At 47.1% G+C, this 19,744-nt stretch overlaps 1 protein-coding gene across 10 annotated transcripts in view; it reads right to left on the bottom strand.

Annotated features, from left to right (window-relative positions):
* LOC311359927 (membrane-associated guanylate kinase, WW and PDZ domain-containing protein 1-like) overlaps positions 1-19,744 on the bottom strand; it is a 77,154-nt gene that overhangs the window by 22,640 nt on the left and 34,770 nt on the right. For 3 of the 10 annotated variants that reach the window (XM_084479963.1, XM_084479961.1, XM_084479967.1), the window contains exons 3-12: positions 13,677-13,796; positions 12,188-12,376; positions 10,549-10,816; positions 9,008-9,082; positions 8,384-8,445; positions 6,600-6,657; positions 5,675-5,787; positions 4,851-4,973; positions 4,144-4,329; positions 3,302-3,931 (exon numbers count right to left, since the gene is read on the bottom strand). In XM_084479963.1, coding sequence (XP_084336089.1) covers positions 3,302-3,931; positions 4,144-4,329; positions 4,851-4,973; positions 5,675-5,787; positions 6,600-6,657; positions 8,384-8,445; positions 9,008-9,082; positions 10,549-10,816; positions 12,188-12,376; positions 13,677-13,796 — 1,824 coding nt within the window. Of the gene's footprint in view, positions 1-3,301; positions 3,932-4,143; positions 4,330-4,850; positions 4,974-5,674; positions 5,788-6,599; positions 6,658-8,383; positions 8,446-9,005; positions 9,083-10,548; positions 10,817-12,187; positions 12,377-13,676; positions 13,797-19,744 lie in introns of all 10 variants that reach the window. The other 7 variants (XM_084479965.1, XM_084479966.1, XM_084479964.1 and 4 more) reach the window with 7 other exon arrangements.

Genomic DNA, 19,744 nt, shown 5'->3' with positions numbered 1-19,744 from the left:
TTCTCATGTCTAGGGACTATATGGAAATGAGGGTGTGAAATAAGAATGTGCACGCGTGTTTGTGTGGGTCTTAAGGAGCGAGGTTGAGTGTCGTGAGTGATCACTAAAGAGTCCTATTTTTTTTTTGTTTGTTATTTTTCTTTTAAAAATAAAACACTTCACAGCGAACCTCACAATGAAGACCCCAGTGCACTGATGACAACCGGGTTGACGCGGGGGCAGGACAGGTGCTGCACATGTGCATAAAACTCACCGATGTTATTTTCCGTCATTCTATCGGAGATGAGCAATGAGAAAATGTGAAGGATGTCCTCTTGTGTCGAGTGCCAACTGACCGTCACTGCACCACCGTCACACTGGGGAATATGTCAGTTCCCTGTCTCCTTCTAAATTCCTACTGTGGTTGCACTGGCTGAGGCCAGCACACACACAGCGATGGCTTTGTGGCTTTTAAATAGAGGTGTGTTAGTAGTGTAAGTGGTGGGGATGTTTTTTTACACTGAACAAAAAACTAACAACTCGCGGAAAAAAATAAATTTAATAAAATAAACTTGAGAACAACTCATCAACATGCGTGGATGTGAATGGTGAAAATGTTTGAACAGTGAAAGCAGAGACCTTGAACGCTCTGTAAAGGCTAGTTTTGCCCTCTTGTCGGAATGAATGACTACTCGACAACCCATTAAACATGAAGAATGTGTCATTTTTGTTGGCTTGGCTAAACTATAAAAAAATAATTAACCTTAATATTTCTACTTAAGTATTTTGTATTCCTCTTCAGTGCCTTCCTCTTTTATATATTCCAAATATTTTCACCTTCTCCCTTTCCACTGTCATCCTATTGCATCCTAATCTCTCTCTCTTTCCCTCTTTTAATCGTTTTTTCCACTCCTGCTCTCTCAGGGGACAGGCCTAGCAGAGGGGTTGGGGAGTATCGTCATGGCAACCAACAGGGATAGGAAGGTAAGATGGAGGATAGTCTTACACTGCCTGTAACAAGGCAGGGCAATGCTGGTTCAAATCCTTTGATGTTACTGAAATCCAGAGGAAATGTTGTTTCTTAGAACAAACCGCCGAAGCTACGGGACCCACTCACGATCTATCTTGTATCTTAACAGAGTAAGGAGACAGAGTAGACTACACCGTTATCTAAAAAGACATGAAGTAACCTGTAGCATAAGCATTTCTTCTATTGAAGAAACTGTCACACAAACTGTCACACGCTTCCCACGTGAATTGTGATGAGCAAATAAATAAATTATGATTATATAACCATACATTTGAATGATGAATATGTATTCATTTTGCATTTCCCTGTGATGTTGTGTCATCCTTTGGCAAAACTTTTTTTTAACTTTCTTAATTGTGCTCCCCAAGGAGAGAATGAATTAGAATAACTTTGGTTGAAAGAGACCTCTCCAAACTGCCTTGGCTCTGAGCTACACATATAAGTGATGAGTCACAGACAAGGCTTCTTCTTCTTCTTCTCTTTCCTCCACTAAACATCCTCAGTACAGTAATCCTAGCTGTACTGAGGATGCTCAGGAGCAGCCACCTGATGCTCCCCCCACTGTCCCCATCTCCTCCCCCTACTCTCATCCTGAGTGTCTTCTGCAGCCTTAGCATTGCATCCATGCCGTTCACCATCTGCCCTTCAAGGTCTGTGTATTACCAGCTGCAAACCATACATACTTCCAACCTCCAACCATTGTATCCTTGCAAATATCTCCTGTGCGGTCTCGAGACCACACCGGCTGCCGTCTCAGACTCTACCTGCTGCCATGTATCGGTTGTACAGACAAAGAACTTGTTTCATTTACCTTCGTGAGGTCCCTCTGGTGTGTGGTCAACTCCTGATTCCTCCTCATCTGGCCGCTCAGCTGAGGCCACACAGCCATGGCAGCCAGATGTCAAAGCTAAAAATGAATGAACCTAACTGCTGATGGACTCCTACCGTGTATGTATTTCCTGTGCCTAAACCTATCCATCATCCCTGCCTCAATACCTGGACTTTCCTTATCAATCACACACACACACACACACACACACACACACACACACACGCACCCACCCACCCACCCACACACACACACACACACCATCACGATTGTGACATTTCACACAGTACATGCAACATTATTCCCCAGTATATACAAGGTCAGCTCATTAGATGGCCTAATTGATGTAGGTTGCACCACCCATAATGGTTATAGGGACCACTTGGCACTGAAAGCAATTTACAGGCAATGACACTGATCATGAATAAGATAGACCTTTCACGGCATGTAGTAGCCAATATTCCTGCAAATTATTAATTAATTTATCTAGTTTATTCTGGTTTAGGCATAGGAGCAGATTTGCCTCACAGTGATTTCAGCACAGATGTGACCGCTAGGCAAAAACAAGTAGGACACTAGATGTTGTGTAGTTATAAGCAGACTTTCAGTGCACAACGACGATAATCACTGTGATGCTCTTCCTTTTCTTTCTCTCTCTCTCTCAAGAGAGAGACAGAGAGAGAAAGAGAGAGAGAAATAGCGCAAGAGCGAGAGAGAGAGAGAGAGAGAGAGAGAGAGAGAGAGTCAGAGAAGAAGTGAAGAAGTGGATTAAGACTGACTGGACTTTTTCATTCTACAACGTCAACATTCACAATAGAGAAATGTCCCTGACCTAATGTGCATATCCTACTCATTCTACTCCTCCTCCTCCTCCTCCACCTCTTCATCCTCCTCCTCCTCCTCACATTCATTCCTTCCTCTCTCCCTCTCTCTCTCTCTCTCTGTCTACTCATCCTCCTACTCTCTCGCTCCACTCATCCACTCATCCAATTCTTGTTGAAGTGGAGTACGGTTGACGATGTGCTCTCTCTCTCTCAATGTGCATCTTTCTTTTTCAGTCCAACGAATTGAACGAAAACCTTCCTGTTGATTACTAAATACGTTCCACAGGGAAAATCCTTGTAAGGAAAGAAAAAAGCCTCAACGCTTGGCATTGACTGTTTGACTCGCTGCTTCCTCTCCTTAGCCCACGTCGCCCCTGGCGCTCTGGACCGTGCCTCTCACATTCAGCCTCCGGCTTCATTCTCGTATCTGTTTGACCTTTCTGTAACCAGGTGAGCACAGCGAGATACAAAAAATCGCTTTTCCCGGGTCAAGATAGGCAGCGGCGGGTCATTACAAAAAAACAAACAATCCGACCACCCTTAAAAAACACACAACCCCCAAAAAAACAACAACAAAAACCAACACAGAAGAGACCATTGTTCTGCCACGGGGGGGGGGGGGGGGGGGGGGGGCCTTACCTCTCTGCACCAGCATGGTGACCTCGCTGCCCCGGGGACACTTGCTCAGCAGGTCCACCACCTGGTTGTGGCTCATGTTCTGCACGTTCCTCTTGTTCACCTCCATGAGGATGTCGCCCTCGCGCAGGCCCCGGCAGCGGGGGTAGTCCACGATCTGCTTGACCCGCTGGCCGCCGCCCGTCAGGCTGTCGGCGATGGTGAACCCGAAGCCCTTGTCGCCCTTCTCCATGTGCACGGTGATGAGCTCCGGCTGCGTGGCGATGGACGACGCCAGGCTCTGCACGTCGCTGGGGTAGCCGCCGTGCGAGCCGTTGGACGCCGCGTCCCCCGACGGGCTGTGGGGCCGGGGGTCCCGCATGCCGTTGGGCGGGCCCCCCTGGCCGCCGTGGCCCGAGGGCGAGTCGTACGCCTCCTGGCCGCCGTTGACGATGATGGGCTCCTTGTGCTCCAGGATGGCCACCGAGGTCACCAGGCTGGTGTTGGGGTCGTCGGGGTCGAAGGGCAGCGGGTAGCCGCGGCACAGCGCCAGGTCCACCATGGAGCCGATGGGGATGGACTGGAAGATCTTCACCACCTGGGCGTGGGTGTAGCCCAGCACGATGGTGTCGTTCACGCTCACGATCACGTCGCCTGTAGGTGGGGGAAGGGAGACGTTGTTAGAATGCGAATGTTAAATGCTCACTCGAGAGAATTGCCGATTTGTACACAATGGGAAAAACAGGCATTATAGTGTGACATACACTAGGTTTTAAGAGAGAGTGAAATGGTCTGTTCTGATCTAGAAGGCATGATTCTGTTGTAGGAAAACAACGCCCCCTGTGGACGGCGATGGAGTACTGCACCTGTCTCCATCTTGCCATCGACAGCCGCGGGCCCGTCCAGCACCAGACTCTTGATCTGCAGGAACTCGTCTGGCTCGTCGCCCCCGACGACTGTGAAGCCGAACCCGCGGCGGCTCTTCTTCAGCTTGGTGTTGATGAAGGTCCCCTTCAGCTCGGCCGGGTTCCGCGTGAAGAAGGGCTTCCCTCCTGCGGAACAACCACCGTTATATCAAACACGGGGGTCGAGGGACTGCGGCGGGGGGGGAAGAAGAAGCGCTAGGGGCCCCTTCTCTCCTGCCTGTGGGAAGCAAACCGCGGCTACATGAAAGGAAACATTAGCATTCCTTGTTTCGAGGGAGATTATAATTAACAGGCCTCACGGTGGGTTTGGACCGGTCAACGTGACGCAATGTCTTAACTCTGAGGGTTGAACCAGTGTTAAGAGCCTTTGGATATTAACACGGCTTGATAAGGGCTCGGTCTTCCTCTGGTTGTTACTGCTGTAGATTTAGGTTTACTGGAATGTAAGGTTCATTGCTGAGCAATAAATTAAGAGTATACATAAGTGGAGTTTTGTGGCGGGTTAATGATTTCCGTTTTAGTTTCCAATGAGGATGAAGTGGTGGGCCGGGGGGTCCACATAAACAGAACCATCATAAATCAATATGTATCGTTCTTGGACAGCGTCCAACACAGCGCTGGTGAATGACCGCAGTGTAGAGACTTACTCTTGGCGGCTCCGGGGCCCGGGGGTAATGGAGGGGGGACCTGGGGGTCCCGGTACGTTTCCAGGTGGTTGGGGGCAAAGTTAGCCAGAGGGGCCCCCACCGAGGCGTGCTCCTCTATCCACTCTGCATGAGAGAACGGGCGGCGGGCGGAGGTTAGTCCACATGCACACACATCGCACAGGATGTATGTGCCACGCTCACAAACACAACACGAAACAACACGCCGACAGACACACACACACACACACATACATATAAACAGACGGATATACATATTCTTCCATTAAGCAATATTAAGGAAAAGCAAAATCTTAATTAGTTAATCTGGTATCGTTGGCTCACGTTCAGTTACTGGTCTCTTCTTTTCAAACATATGAAGAGTGCAATTAATTTTCTTTTACTCATTATTCTCAGATATTAAAATAGCAAGCTTGACATCTGCAAGTCTCTGACCACCGCTTATTGGCAAAGGAAGTACTGAAAGCCATGAATGTCTCAACACAGAACACAGAATGAGACAGCGTTTATGACGTTATGTAAATCAAATCAAACGCATGACAGGAACATTTGGGCCAGCTTCGTTTCAATGAACCGTTCTCAGTTCCAGAACATTAACGCTTGTTTTCCTTCAAACCTCCCCTGCCCCCTGCCTCCCTCTCCCCCCCCCCCCCCCCCCCCCCCCCCCCCCCCCAACCCCACCCCCCCTCACAAAATATAACTCAAAGCTGGCCCAAACTCCAGGAAACACAACACGCAGCAGGACGAGACGCTGGACAAACATGAAGAAAGAAAGAAACGGTGCCGTGCCAGGGCTGGAAACGAACCTCGAATGTACCGCTCACCTTCAGGAGGCTGCGGCTGATGCTGCTGCTCCAGGTGGCTCCGCCGGCGCGCCTCCATCACCGGGTTCTCGTACTGGGTCTTCCTGTTGATGTGACTGGGGGAGCAGAGGGGAGGGCGGAGAGGGAGGGAGGGAAGGACGGGATGGGGAGCAGAGGGGAGGGGTGGGGGTGGGGTGGTGGTGAGAGAGGGAGGGAGGGACAGATGAACGGACGGGAGGAATGGGGTGGGGGTGAGGTGGGGGTGGAGGGAGGGAGGTGAAGGAGTGGGAGGGAGGAGAGGGAGGGAAGGATGGGGAGGGAAGGATGGGAGAGATGGAGGGAGGGTGAATAGGAGGAAGGTGAGTCAGGTGTGGGAGGTGTGGGAGGTGAGGGAGATGAGGGCGGTGAGGGATTGAATGGGAGAGAGGGAGAGTTGAAAGGTGAGAGAAGAAAGGAGAAGGGATTCATTGGTCATAGGTAGTAATTGGAAAAAATATGTGCAGAGCCATGACATAATGTTTACAGGAATGGATCCCACATGCAACCAGAGAAAACAACCCCTAGAAACGATGCTTGAATCAAACTGGATTCTCTCATGATGCTCGGTCAATCTGGTCAATCTATCAACCGCCTCGGAAGCTTACTTCCTCCTCGCCGAGAGATTTTGAAAGAGTCAATGGATAGCGAATGTCTTTAGAGCGACAGCACACACATTCTGTTAACAACCGCTCCTCTGCCAACACACTGATTTATCCTAGTGTATAAAACAGAAGGCAGCCAATGCGTTCATGATGGATTTTACAGGTAGGTAATGCGCATACTTAAAAGATGTAGTTTGGCGTAGTAAATATGAGGTGTCTTTCTAAGATGTTTTGTTGTTCTGGGGGGGGGGGGGGGGTGGGGGGTGGGGGGGGAGAGTTCAACTCACTCCACGTAATAGACGCCGTACACTGGGTCGTCTATCCTCTCCCATCCTGGAGGCAGCTCTGAAAGACAGACACATTGTGTTCAGTTAGTACACACACTGGAAGCACGATGGACGTCCACAATATTCCTCCTCCCAAGGCCCTCTCTGTCTGAACGGTCAAACTGGTGCAGTCTCTTTCAAGTTAACCCTGAGGTTCCAGCAGTTAAACAAAAATCACACATTTAAACACCTTTATTTTCCTACAAAAAATAAATGGCATGAAAATGTTGCGTTTCATTGATGTTTGTGCTTTTTGACTCCTTATCGGCACTATCGAGAAGTCCCGATCAAGGCCAGTTTTCGCCTGAATGCTCACTTTGCACTCTGGAGTTATTGTCTGACATTTAACATTTCACCTTACAAAATCGATTTTCATTCAGGAGGGTATTAGCGTCGGTTACATTTCCCCTCTCAAATGCCCCTGCGTTTTTTCCACCAAGATTCAACGATTCACAATTGCAGTTGTATAACTGTCCCTGATATGATTCTTCACAGAGAAGAGCCAACCTATTCTCTTTCAAACTCACAAAGCAAGAACCAAATAATAACACCCACACCGGGAGACAAAAAAACATTGAGTTGAAGTATTTGTCTCCATGAATTTCACATAGTTTATAGGATCCAGCAGGCGTTTATCACCAGGTGTTAAGCGAAGACGGCTAAATGTCACTGTATGCCAAGTTCAGTCCCTTAAATTCAAACATGAATTCAAATGAGAACCCATAAATACAAGCTAACACATACACACACAGTTACACAAGGGCATGTGAGCACACACCTGCGCACACACACACACACACACACACACACACACACGCGTATTGTTTGATTTTATAATTAATATATTTGACATAAAAGCTCTTTTATAACTTTTGCAGCGGACTGGACTTTCACATAATCAATAACGCAAACTTTCTCCAACTGCCTCAAAGCTGTGTTGCAGAAGCAATAGGGGTCAACAGAACGTCACCGTTAAAGCTATGGATTTGTGTAGGACTTTATCCAATCTCCTATGTTGTTTGTTCCACCGTCAAATGGTAGGGAATCAATGGAGCGTATTGTGTTTCTGTAGACCAATTTTTCATTTTGCAAGGGAGCTTTTAGTCCATAAATCAAGTCATCAGACGAAAAAATACGGAAAAGTAAAAAACACATTCCATTCCAAACAAGCTCTTCCACGAGAAGAGAAGGATCGTTCTTGTCACTCACGAATATGAACAGTTGGAGTCTGCACGCCATTCATTTCCCCATTTTAAATTCAAAAGGCCTGGAGTTTTCCCTCATGCAACTGATGCGTATGATCTGGATAGACTGCTATGAGACGGATTCTATCGAAGGCAAAGCAGCACTCTCATGTGGTCTCATGAAGCAGCAACGCTGTAGCCTTCAGGAGGAACACGCTGCGCTTTAATGTGGAGAAAGGGCATGACGCCTTAGAAAGATCAAGACTTTAAAGATCAAGAGAGAGAGACACTGAGAGAGAGAGAGAGAGAGAGAGAGAGAGCGAGAGAGAGAGAGAGAGAGAGAGAGAGAGAGAGAGAGAGAGAGAGAGAGAGAGCGAAAGGAGGAGAGATGTGTGTGTGCATTTGTTTTGCATTATCTACTATTTATTAACTTAATTATTTTGGTTTATTTACATGTTTTGGCTACATGTTTTATTTTCATTTTAATGTAATGCCAATCAAACTTTATTCATTTAAGAGAGAGAAAAAGAGTAACTCATTATTTGTATTAAAGCTTCATACCTATATCACTCTCCAGGTCCTCAGTGTGAATCCCTTCTTCTCCAAGTTGAAGAAAGGATGCAACAATTATGAAGAAAAGGAACAGCAGGGGGCGGTAGGGAAGTAGAGGAGAGGGGTCGCAGAAGAGAAACACAGTGAGAGAGAAGGGAAGAGAGCAGGGACAGGCCGGGGAGGAGAGAGAAACACAGGTCCCTTAATCTCAAGTCTAGTTTCACCGCAAATAATATCATTCAAGCAAAAACAAAGAGTAAACAATAATAATAATAGTTGTATGACATTGTGCAATTTACAGTATGGCCACTTGATGGTGCAATTTCTTAATATGTGTTTTCGGGCAATTCATTTTATATGTTTTTGTATCAGCAAATCTAAAAAGGGGGGAGATTCTTATAAAAAGGAAAAAATAAATCAAAATATACTGCATGAGAAAGGCAAACATGCTTTATTTCACCATGGTTTCAACGGCTGTATTCTCATACAAATGCAATGGCCACGCAATACACAGACATCCCGGCCGGGATTAAGAGTAAAATCGACTGATTCAGAGAGCAAATGGGTCAGGCTAAAATTAAAACCTGTGAAGTCAGGGAGCTTTTTTTAGCGGAGCAGAGATGCAGCTTACCATCGTCATCACACTCTTCCAGAGGTTTGGAGGCCTTGTCTCTGGGATCCAGCCACGATGTGGTCTTTGTGTTATGACTGGAAGAAAATAGACACACAACTATTACAACTAAATCACACAAAAGCCAGTGGTATCATTGCGAATATGTATCAACATGCCATCTATCTAGGTACCTGGGGGTCAATTATTTAAACGTTTTGTCCATATACAGAGTCAAATTTAACTGCCCTACATTTAGACACAAAGACTGTTACTTATTGGACGCAGATCAACACTCATAATTGTTCCTGGCTTTCGTTTTTGTCTGGATCAATGCTGTAGAATAGACCATGTTGAGGAGAATAACCGGCAAATCGACAAACAAAACAGAGATACAAATTCGCAAATTGGAAAGCGTTGACCTGGTGGCATGGTGGTGGCAGGCCATAATGAGGGCAGAGGGCTGAGAGAGGGTCAGGTGACCCCTGCACTGATCTCCTTACAGATCAGGGCATGGTCGGATTAAGAGGCAGGCCCTGGAGAGTGGAGGCAGCAGGCACCACCACCACCACCACCAATACCACCACCAATACCGCCTCCAGTACCGCCTCCACTACCGCAACCACCACCACCACCACCAATACCGCCTCCACTACCGCAACCACCACCACCACCATCACCACCACCACTACCACCTTTACTAACACCACTACCACCACTACCACCTCCACCACCACCACCACTACTACCACCTCCACTACCACCACTACCACCAATACCACCACCACTACCACCTCCACTATCACCACTACCACCTCCACCACCACTACTACTGCCTCCACTACCACCACTACCACTACCACTACCACCACTACAACCACTACCGCCTCCACCACCACTACCACCTCCACCTCCACTACCTCCTCCACCACTACTACCGCCTCCACTACCACCAATACCACCAATACCACCACCAATACCGCCTCCACTACCACCACTACCGCCTCCAATACCGCCACCTCCAGGACCATCACTACCGTCACCACCATCACCATCACCAACTCCCCCCCACCTCTACCACAACCTCTTCCACCACCACCACCCCCACTAGGAACAACAGCTGGACTGAAATCAGTTGTGCTGGCAAGATAAACACACCATAGAGCCAGGGACCTACTCTAAGCTGTGTTACAACAGTCCCATAGAGGCTTTCTATTTTGCTCCTGCCCTGGGGTAGAAAATTCAGAGCGACCATAGAGTAGACCAGACCGATACAAACACTGCTTTTGTCCGATAAGAGCCTTTAAACTGTCCCATGAACTAGCACACTTTGAACACACTTCATTTTATTCATCTGGGGTAAATAGCCTTTCGTTTGTTGGTCTGTAATGTTTTTCCTAGAGCGTCGCATGTCTTCATACGCTACGTCACGCTGCGTCCAACGTGATTTTTCCTTTCCAAAAAAAAAAAAAAGAAGCAGATTTTATCTGATCTCTGCACACAGCACACAGAGTTCCGGGCGGGACGCCACACAGACGACCTCGGCCGAGGGCGCCGTACGTACTCTATGAAGTAGAGCTCTCCGTTCTCCGTGTAGGCCATCTCCCAGTTGTCCGGCAGGGGCCCCAGGGGGTCCTCGGGCGAGGCCTGGGGCTCAGCCAGGGTCTGCTGGCCGCTGTCGGCGGTGGAGGTGGGGGCATTGTTCAGACCGTAGGAGGGAGCGTTCTCGCGGGCCGGGTACGGGCGCAGCACGCCGCCGCGGCTCTCGTCCGGGTCAGTAGGGTTACCTGTGCACAGCAGGGGAGAGGGGAAGAAGCTACGAACTAAGGTTCCTGGGCAACGGGCACGACACACACACACACACACACACACACGTACACGGGCACACACACACACACACACACACACACACACACACACAGACACACATACGGACACAATAGGAAAGGTGGGAAAGAAATCAGCAGGTTTATGTGCATGCAAGCAACGATATGAACAAGGCAAAAGATGCGACAACGCATAAAAAATATTTGTGTGGTCAAGCTTGATCTCTGCTGAGGTGATGATTCATATGCATGAAGCATAGTGCCAGCATACTTCACCCACTGGCCCCTCCCCCCTGCAATCTTTGGCCCGCCCCCTGCCCTATTTAAGTGCATTGAATGGGGCCCTGGGATATGCTAATTCCTTCAGGAACTGTCTCTTCAAAACTCTCCACTAACCCCCCCCCACCCCCCCAGCCGTTCACCCCTGCATCACCTCCCCTCCCCTCTAAACCCCTCTCACACACTCCCCCTGGGCTCTTTCTCCCAAGCATCTATAAACCTGAACTGCCCTCCCCCCCCCTCCCCCTCACCCCCCCTCCACCATCCTCCCAGAACTGGCCCGCCGTCCTCCAGTACTTCCGCGGGGGCCTTTCAGGCCTGATCTCATGCTAATGCAACACATTGGCAGGCTGGCAGGGGCGCACAGAGGAGGCATACATCCACCACATCAAGGGGGAGAAGGGGAAAGAAATAAACTCCAACGCCAACAGCCTCCAACAGCACAGGGCTGCATTGAGCCCAGGGGAGTAGAATGTTGCTATAACCGTCTAGTCGATTAATAAAACAACATCACTGATCACTGATAATTCAAACCGCTGACTGATACACGACACCGAAAACGATAATCAACAGTGTCCGCTGAAGTAACAATGGAGAGCTGTGGAGAGCAGGCGGACCCTGTGAACCTCTCGTCCTCCATTAGTAAGAGAGACTCCTCTCGGCCGCCCTGCCCTCACCCCCCCCCACCCGCAGGTAGATGGCGCTGTTGCGAGTCTCGAGGAAAGAGATCGGCATCACAAAGACATGATGTAACCAGCAGACACCCAGCATAGAGCAGAGGCGAGCGACAAAACACACACACACACACACACACACACACACACACACATATATACACAATAGCGGACATAGAAATAGAGCAAATAGCCCTATGTATGTATGTATGAATGTATATATGTATATATATATATATATATATATACACACATTCATAAGCCAAGCAGAGATACACACAACACAAACCCATCATCAACAGTGTACTGTAATCCCCTAACACCACTGCACATTCACATACACACCAACAACAACCACCACACCGACGTGTTCCCTCCCCCCCTGATAGGCCACAAGCCGAGGCTCCGCCCCCCTCCTTCGTACCTGTAAAACTGTTGTTCATTTCCGAGGCCAGGTCGTCATCGTCGTGGTCAGCGGGCGCTACGCGGGCGTGTTGCATGTCATGGTAGGACCTGGTGCGCTTGGGGGTCGACGGCTGGGGGCCCGCATCACCCAGAATCAGCGCCCCAATGAGGGGCTGCCTGGGCGGCTTGGGGGTCCCATAATAGTTACCTAGGCAACCGGGAGACGGAGACAGAGAAATAGAGAGAGGAGCAGAGAGAGAGAGAGCATTAGCATGCCTGACGGAGGACAAGTGAAAAGGGAAGAGGGGGGTGGGGACGATCGAGAGGGGGAGCGTGGGGGGGAGAGTAGAGAGGAATAGAATAAGGTAGGAGGGAGAGGAGGGAGAGGGAACAAGGACACAGGAGGGATAGAAGGGAGAGGGTCTGTGAAATCTCCTTATCTTAGTCAGAGAGAAAGGGTGAGGGAGACAGAGAAACAGTGAAAGAGAGAGAGAGACAGTGAAAGAGAGAGAGAGAAAAACTGGAACACAATGTCTCCTGAAACGGTATAACAGAAGCAGCTGGTAGGACTGGGATGGGGACAGTAATGGCATCCAGTGGTAGGGTCTAGCAACTAGTCTCAGAGCCCCTGAAAAACACAGCTCTCATATACTATAATAAATAAACATTTATTAGTATTAGTATTGACATTTGTTTTTTCGATTCACATTGAAGGGATTTAAGTGAAATATCCCTTGAGCGCGAATGAAAAATGAAACGCCAATGATTCATTAAATACTGAAATAAGATGTCATGTTATGCATGTCACCAGCTAAGGTTTGCAGTATCTCTTCGGGCGGGGGAAGGCTGTGGACTCCCATGGCCAGGTATTTGACATTGTCAGAAACGTGCCAACACACAGTAGAAGGCTGCCAAGCAGATTAACGCTGTGACATTCACTCTCCCTGTCCCACATAATCACACACACACACACACACACACACACACACAAGCATACACACACACACACACACACACACACACACACACACACAACACACACACACACACACACACACACACACACACATGCACACTTTCACGTGTACACACAAACACCAACACAGTACACACACATTCATAGTATTGCACACAGACAGAACAAGTAAATAAATGTAGCAAACACCCACACAAACATTCCTACATACACATCCCTAAGCGTCTGCACTTACACGCACACACACACACACACACACACACACTGGTTTTAGCCAGTAGGGGACTAAGCACTGTGCCACTGTGGCCCAATCAGGTTGAGTAGGGCAGATGTGGAGTGACCTGCCACTACTCTCTGTGTGATACAGGATCTAATCGGAAATCAACCGAGCACTAAGCCTTACAACTGGCCTTTGTGTCGTACAAAAAGACCCCCAGAAACAACGTGTTGATCGCCTCCACGTCGCACCCCAACACGCGTGACCTTTACAGGGGCACGGGCGTGACGCCAGGGTGTCTTTGGTCGCCCTCACCTTCATACGTTCCTATCTCCAGTAGCGTTCCAGTCTCATCAAGCTCCAGGAAGTCTTGAACGGACAGGAAGTTGTAATCGACCCCGGAGACCTCTCCGTGGCGAGGAGGGCGGGTCGTACCTGAGCACACGAACAAAACACAAACAAAGAATAATTAATGCTAATTGACAGCACATTGCAAACATGAGTAAGCCTGTTCAAGTATTGAGAGGAAAAACACATTTACTTGATTCCTGGCACCTTCTCTCAAAAGTGCCGACTGCGTAGGAATACTACATTAAAGGCATCTCGCAAACGTTCCTATTTTGGCAACATCCCTTTGTTTGTTTCATTTTGAGCTGGCGCCAGCACTTCCAGAAGCAGAAAACAGTGCAATCCAAGGCCACGAGTGAAATTGTGATCAGTTTGTTGGACTGGAAGTTGGCAGCGTATTGCTCTGCGCATCATTTTCATGAGACATTAACAGAGCTCATCTCACACACCTCTATTAAGCTCTGCACCTGATGTGAACCTGATGACTTTTGAATTAGAAAACAACGTGGATGTGATGTGTAGAAACACACAGCGGCCTTACTGACATTACTGTTAAATTATGTCATTTGAAAAGTTTGGACTAGCACCAATCAGTTAGCTGATTGGTGCTAGTCCACAGCACGATATTATGTATTCTAGTTTGGGAAAAACACATATTTCTGCACCAAAGCCCCTATGACTGTATGTAATACTGTATTTGTAATAACCATGATACTTATACATGTTTGATTGCACTGCAATATGAGATGTTAAAGGTTTATTTTCATGCATAGGCCGTATAAATTAAAATCAATAAAACTGTTGCAGATTAGAGGCATGACACAATAGCCCATGTGGCACCCCTCCTGTTGAGAAAGGGGGGAGGGGAGAGAGAGAGGGGGGAGCGGGGAGGGAGGGAGGGAAAAAGGAAGGGAGGAAGGGGGGAGGGAGGGAAGAAGGAATGGAAGAAGGGGGGAGGGAGGAAGGGAGAAAGGGGGAGGGAAGGGAAAAGGGAGAAGGGAGAAAGGTGGGGTTGGGGTTGTGGCCTTATCCTTCCAAATGTAAATTGCTATGTTAACTATCCATAGCCTTATCCCTCTGCGGGAGTTAATGATTAGAAGAATACTGTGTTTCTCTTTCTTTCCTTAAGAACGACGAGGTCCATTACAACAATGAGGGGAGCTGGGCGCAAACAATGGAGACAGAGTGCATTGTGTCTCTCACTCTCCTTCTACCAAGACGGTGGGGAGAGAGAGAGAGAGAGAGACAGAGAGGGAGAGAGAGAGAGAGAGAGAGAGAGAGAGAGAGAGAGAGACAGAGACGCCACACCTACCAGATGGCTGAGGATGAAGTAGGAGACCGTCTGCGATTAGAGGAACAAACACAATCACACAAACACACGCACACACACACACACACACACACACACACAAACACACATATACACACACAAACACAAGTATATACATATACACACACAAACACAAACACAAGCACAAATACACACACGCAGACACTCACACACACACACACACACACACACACACAGGCATGCACTCACACACACACACGCACGCACACACACACACACACACACACACACACACACACACACACACATGCACACAAACACACAAACAGACATCTACAAATACACAAGGACACACACACTCACACAGAGACACATGCATACACACACACACACACACACACACACACAAACACACGCATGCATGCACATGAATAAATACACAGAAACACACACATACACTAAAAAACACACACGCATACACACACACACTCACACACACATACACGTGTACATGTTAAGCGCATCATAAGCGGTGTGGACATGGCCATCTCAGGGGGAGCAGGAGGATCTGCAGCCACACACACAGCGGCCTGGATCAATCTGAGCCAGCACCACAGCTACTATCCTGTTTCCTGTTCCTCCAACATTATCCACACTTGGCCTCACTTCTGGTAAAAAGATACACGATAGTGGAGACACGTTTTGTCAGTGAAGTCTTTTTAATGATATCAGCTAACAATGAACACAAAAACGGTGTCACTGTATCAAAAACGGATCGCTTTGCCTGACTGTACGTTTATTGTTGTTATTTATTGCTATGATTTTTTACATTTTATATATAGTGGGTTTAGGTGATCCTATGTGTGTTTATATTTTGTTCAATTGTCCGTTTTTTTCTGGGGGGAGGTATCAATTTGAAGACGTGAAAACGGTAAAGTTACTGTCTCTGAATGTATTAGAAATGTGTTGTGCTATTGAAACAAAAGGGAAAAAATGAGTTGTCACAAGCATACCACAAGTGTGTCACACCGACAGCCCCCCCCCCCCCCCCCCCCCCCCGTTCAGCCGTGGCGATATCGGCATCACACTCCGATAACTCTGACAGGAATAAATAAAGTTTAGGCTAGCCAGGTGGCTCTTTCCTCGGACCATTTAAGTGTCCGTCTACAATCTGCAGTCACACACTCCATCCCCTCAAGACCCACAAATGCCTGATTGTGTGTAAACTCCTCACCACCACGTTTGGTCGAAGCCCACCGCCCACCCAAACAAAGCAAGGGAACACACACACACACAGCCACAAACACACATCATCATCAAGAAACATCAAGAAAGAAAACATATATTATTAGTTCTTCACAGCCGTTGTACTCTGTATTGATCCCCATAGACACACAGAGAGCGAAGGGTGCTGGGAGTCTGAGTCATGGGCCTGGGTGGTCCCTTGGAGGGAGACGGTTGTTCTCTCTGATGACGCTGGATGGAGAGCAGGGACTGGAGCTGTTATTCCAGGCTATCCCCCACAGTATCAGGCTTTAAAGGAATGACTAATTCTGGTGGGTTGGGTGTATTTTTAACACAGATTTATTATTACAATTGCTCCGTCACATGATCGGTGGGCTTTAAGGGGTGAATTGTGTTGTCATCCAGAAAGGATTAACTTTAAGACCCTGGTTTATATTTCAGCTCTGTTGCAGCAAAATGTAAAGCTATAGTTTAGAATCAATGCAGAAAGGTGAAAAGTTGAAACTTGGTTTAGTCACAAAATTGATTCATGTCAACCAATTCATTTTAACGGCCTCATTTTGGAGAGAAAAATGAAATATCCAATCAGCAATTTTGAGATGTCGATACATTGATATTCATAATAGTGATTGCTAACATTATATACCTGTAGCGAAATGTCCCTGTGCAGTCTGCTGCTAAATCTGCTAAATTATTGTGTTCAATTGTTAAGTTTTACCTTTCTCATGGCCTGTCTCTTATGTTCACGTAACGTTAGCTCACACTGTAAATATATTTGGATTTTAATCAAAGGCAAACCTAAAAATCATGCAGTTAGGGAATAAATGTTAAGACATTTTGAACCAAAAGTAGTTTCACAATTGTGCTCAAATGTATGTTAGACAACTGCACTTCATCCAGTTACTGCTACAATAATACACCTTCTAACAGTTAGCTGTTATTGTTTTGGCCTCCTACACTCGCAGCAGATAGCCTTCAGTCAATAAAACTAAAGTGTGGCTCTACTGTGAATCCCTCCTGTTTTCTCTGGCCCAGCGAACAAGGACTCAGCAATAATCATCAGTGACCCCGCTGCTGATGAGCTAACCTTCAATGACTGTCATCAATGGCCTCATTCTTCGTCGGGCCGTGAGAAGATCGGCTTTGAATGGAGAAATGAACTCACTAACACAAGCACATTTAGAATCCGTTAGCATAATGTAACGCCATTGACCTACTAGAAATTAAGCGGAAGGATTAGTGCAATTTTTTTTTATCTCACATGCTATGAACATCTAGATACCACCACTGTGATTGTGTCATTTAGACCTGGTGTTCATGGTGTTATAATGTTCCACAGAAACAGGACACAAAAACACACAACGCTCATTCCTCGGCAACCCCAAATGTTGGCATAACAAACTTCAGGCCAGAGCTACAGAGTTTGAAGCACAACAAAGCCAAACAAGAGACGGTTGAAGAAGCAATTCAATTTCTCCTAGTTGCAGTTATATGACAAATATTACCATACTATTATGGGCAATTTGTATCCAGTGTAAACACAACATTCCAGTCCATTCCTGTGACTAAAAAAACTAAGAAACTAAAAACCATATAACCAGTACAATGCATGCATATTGCAATGTGCTTGGTTTGGTAGCCAATACAGACAGACAATTTCTAAATATATTTTTTATCATGTTTAAAAACACATTGTTCTTGTACTGTACAGATATTTATGACACCATTTCTCCCTGTACTTCTTGAAACACAACAGAAGCCACTAGGCATCATAAATCCGCTCCTATCACATCATATCACACCACATACACTTCCCTGCTACCGGGGAAGGTTGGGAAAATGGAACACTCCTCGTCCAATCAGAACCCGCTTCTCTTCCCAACCATGACTTGAAGCAGTCGCTTTACTCCACCTCGGCGGTGAAGTAACAACACCGACAAGATAGAGAGAGAGAGCGAGAGAGAGGTATGGTAACGGTGGCTCTCAGACGAACACAAGGACACACACAAACACACACACACACAAACACAGACACAAAACAATCTCGTAATGGCTATTTCAAATCCTCCTCTCTCGGAACACACGGCTAGCACTTTTTCCGCCCTCATTCTCACCTCTCTTAGTCTGATAATCATCACACCATCGTTCAGCCTCCCAGACAGTCAAACACAAACACAGCACCTCCGGCTAGCTCCGCGGCATGCACTGTTCCGTTCCGCGCAATGGTTTTCCCTGAAAGGCCGATCTCATTGCTTCTGAGAATTGGGTTGTTTCACATCCAGCTTCCCTCTCTATGTCTCCCAAGGCTGAACCCTATTCCAACATGTATGTGTGAGAGTGTGACGTAGAGAGCACAAGAGAGAGAGAGGGTGAGAAAGGGAGAGGGAGAGGGAGAGAGCAAGAGAGCGAGAGAGAGAGCGAGAGAGAGAGAGAGAGAGAGAGAGAGAGAGAGAGAGAGAGAGAGATTGATCTTAGCCCTGCTAACTGGCTTTGTGTCTGTCACGTCATCCACACTGTGTCTTCAATCTTCCACTGAAATATGACATCAGCACAACCAGTGTGTGTACACAACAGCCAGAAAAACAAGTGTGCACAGATTTGAATTCCATAACTATCTCATAAATTGAGATGTTAGGGACACACACAAAACAACACACAAACACACATAGACACACACACACACACACACACACACACACACACACACACACACGGATATATAGATGGATAGGTAGATAGGTAGAGAGGTAGATAGATAGATAGATAGATAGATAGATAGATAGATAGATAGAGAGGCAGATATATAGATAGATAGAGAGACATAGAGACGGATAGCATACATATACATTCTGTGTGTTAAAAGCAGGTGGTTTCAAACCAGTTTCTGTCCTGGCTGGCATGGCATTAAACGCTCCACCACAGGGGACCTGTGTCCCTCATGTAGCACATTTGAGTGTGTACTCCGGGGCCCTAGCCAAACCCCCCCCCCAACCCCTATAGACCCACATATCCAACCCTGAGTCACTGGGAGCCATAGAGCAGTAGAATCTGAATTACAATTGACTGTAGTTATGCTCTCTGTAGGTGCAGGCTACAGTATAATCCACATAGAGCCCGGTCAAATCTCCAGCTGATGTTTTTGAGGAATCAAATGGATGAAGCACAGACCTATAGAACACAGAACAAGCACTTCCTCAAGTCCCTGGTCGCTTACAATATCAACGGCTTGAAACATGTGTGAACGTTAGATAAACATCACTAGTATCTTTGCTAGCAATACTAACGCAACGCTACGCAACAGTGAGAAGAGTATTTCTATAATAGTAGGTCTAATGTGGTTCTAGGGTAGATACAATGAGTTGGGCCTTATCACTGCATTGTATATTACATTTTGGAATTAATTAAACTGCTTCCCAAAGGAGAGATATATGTTTGCATGCCTCTCATGTAAAAAGAGGCATACTAAACACAATGTTGGCTCAAAGGATAGGATTTGAAT

Source organism: Micromesistius poutassou (assembly GCF_964030765.1).
Source record: "Micromesistius poutassou genome assembly, chromosome: 15".
NCBI classification, from domain to species: Eukaryota; Metazoa; Chordata; class Actinopteri; order Gadiformes; family Gadidae; genus Micromesistius; species Micromesistius poutassou.
The sequence above is the reverse complement of the archived record's forward strand: the minus strand, read 5'-3'. Positions and strand labels throughout refer to the sequence as shown.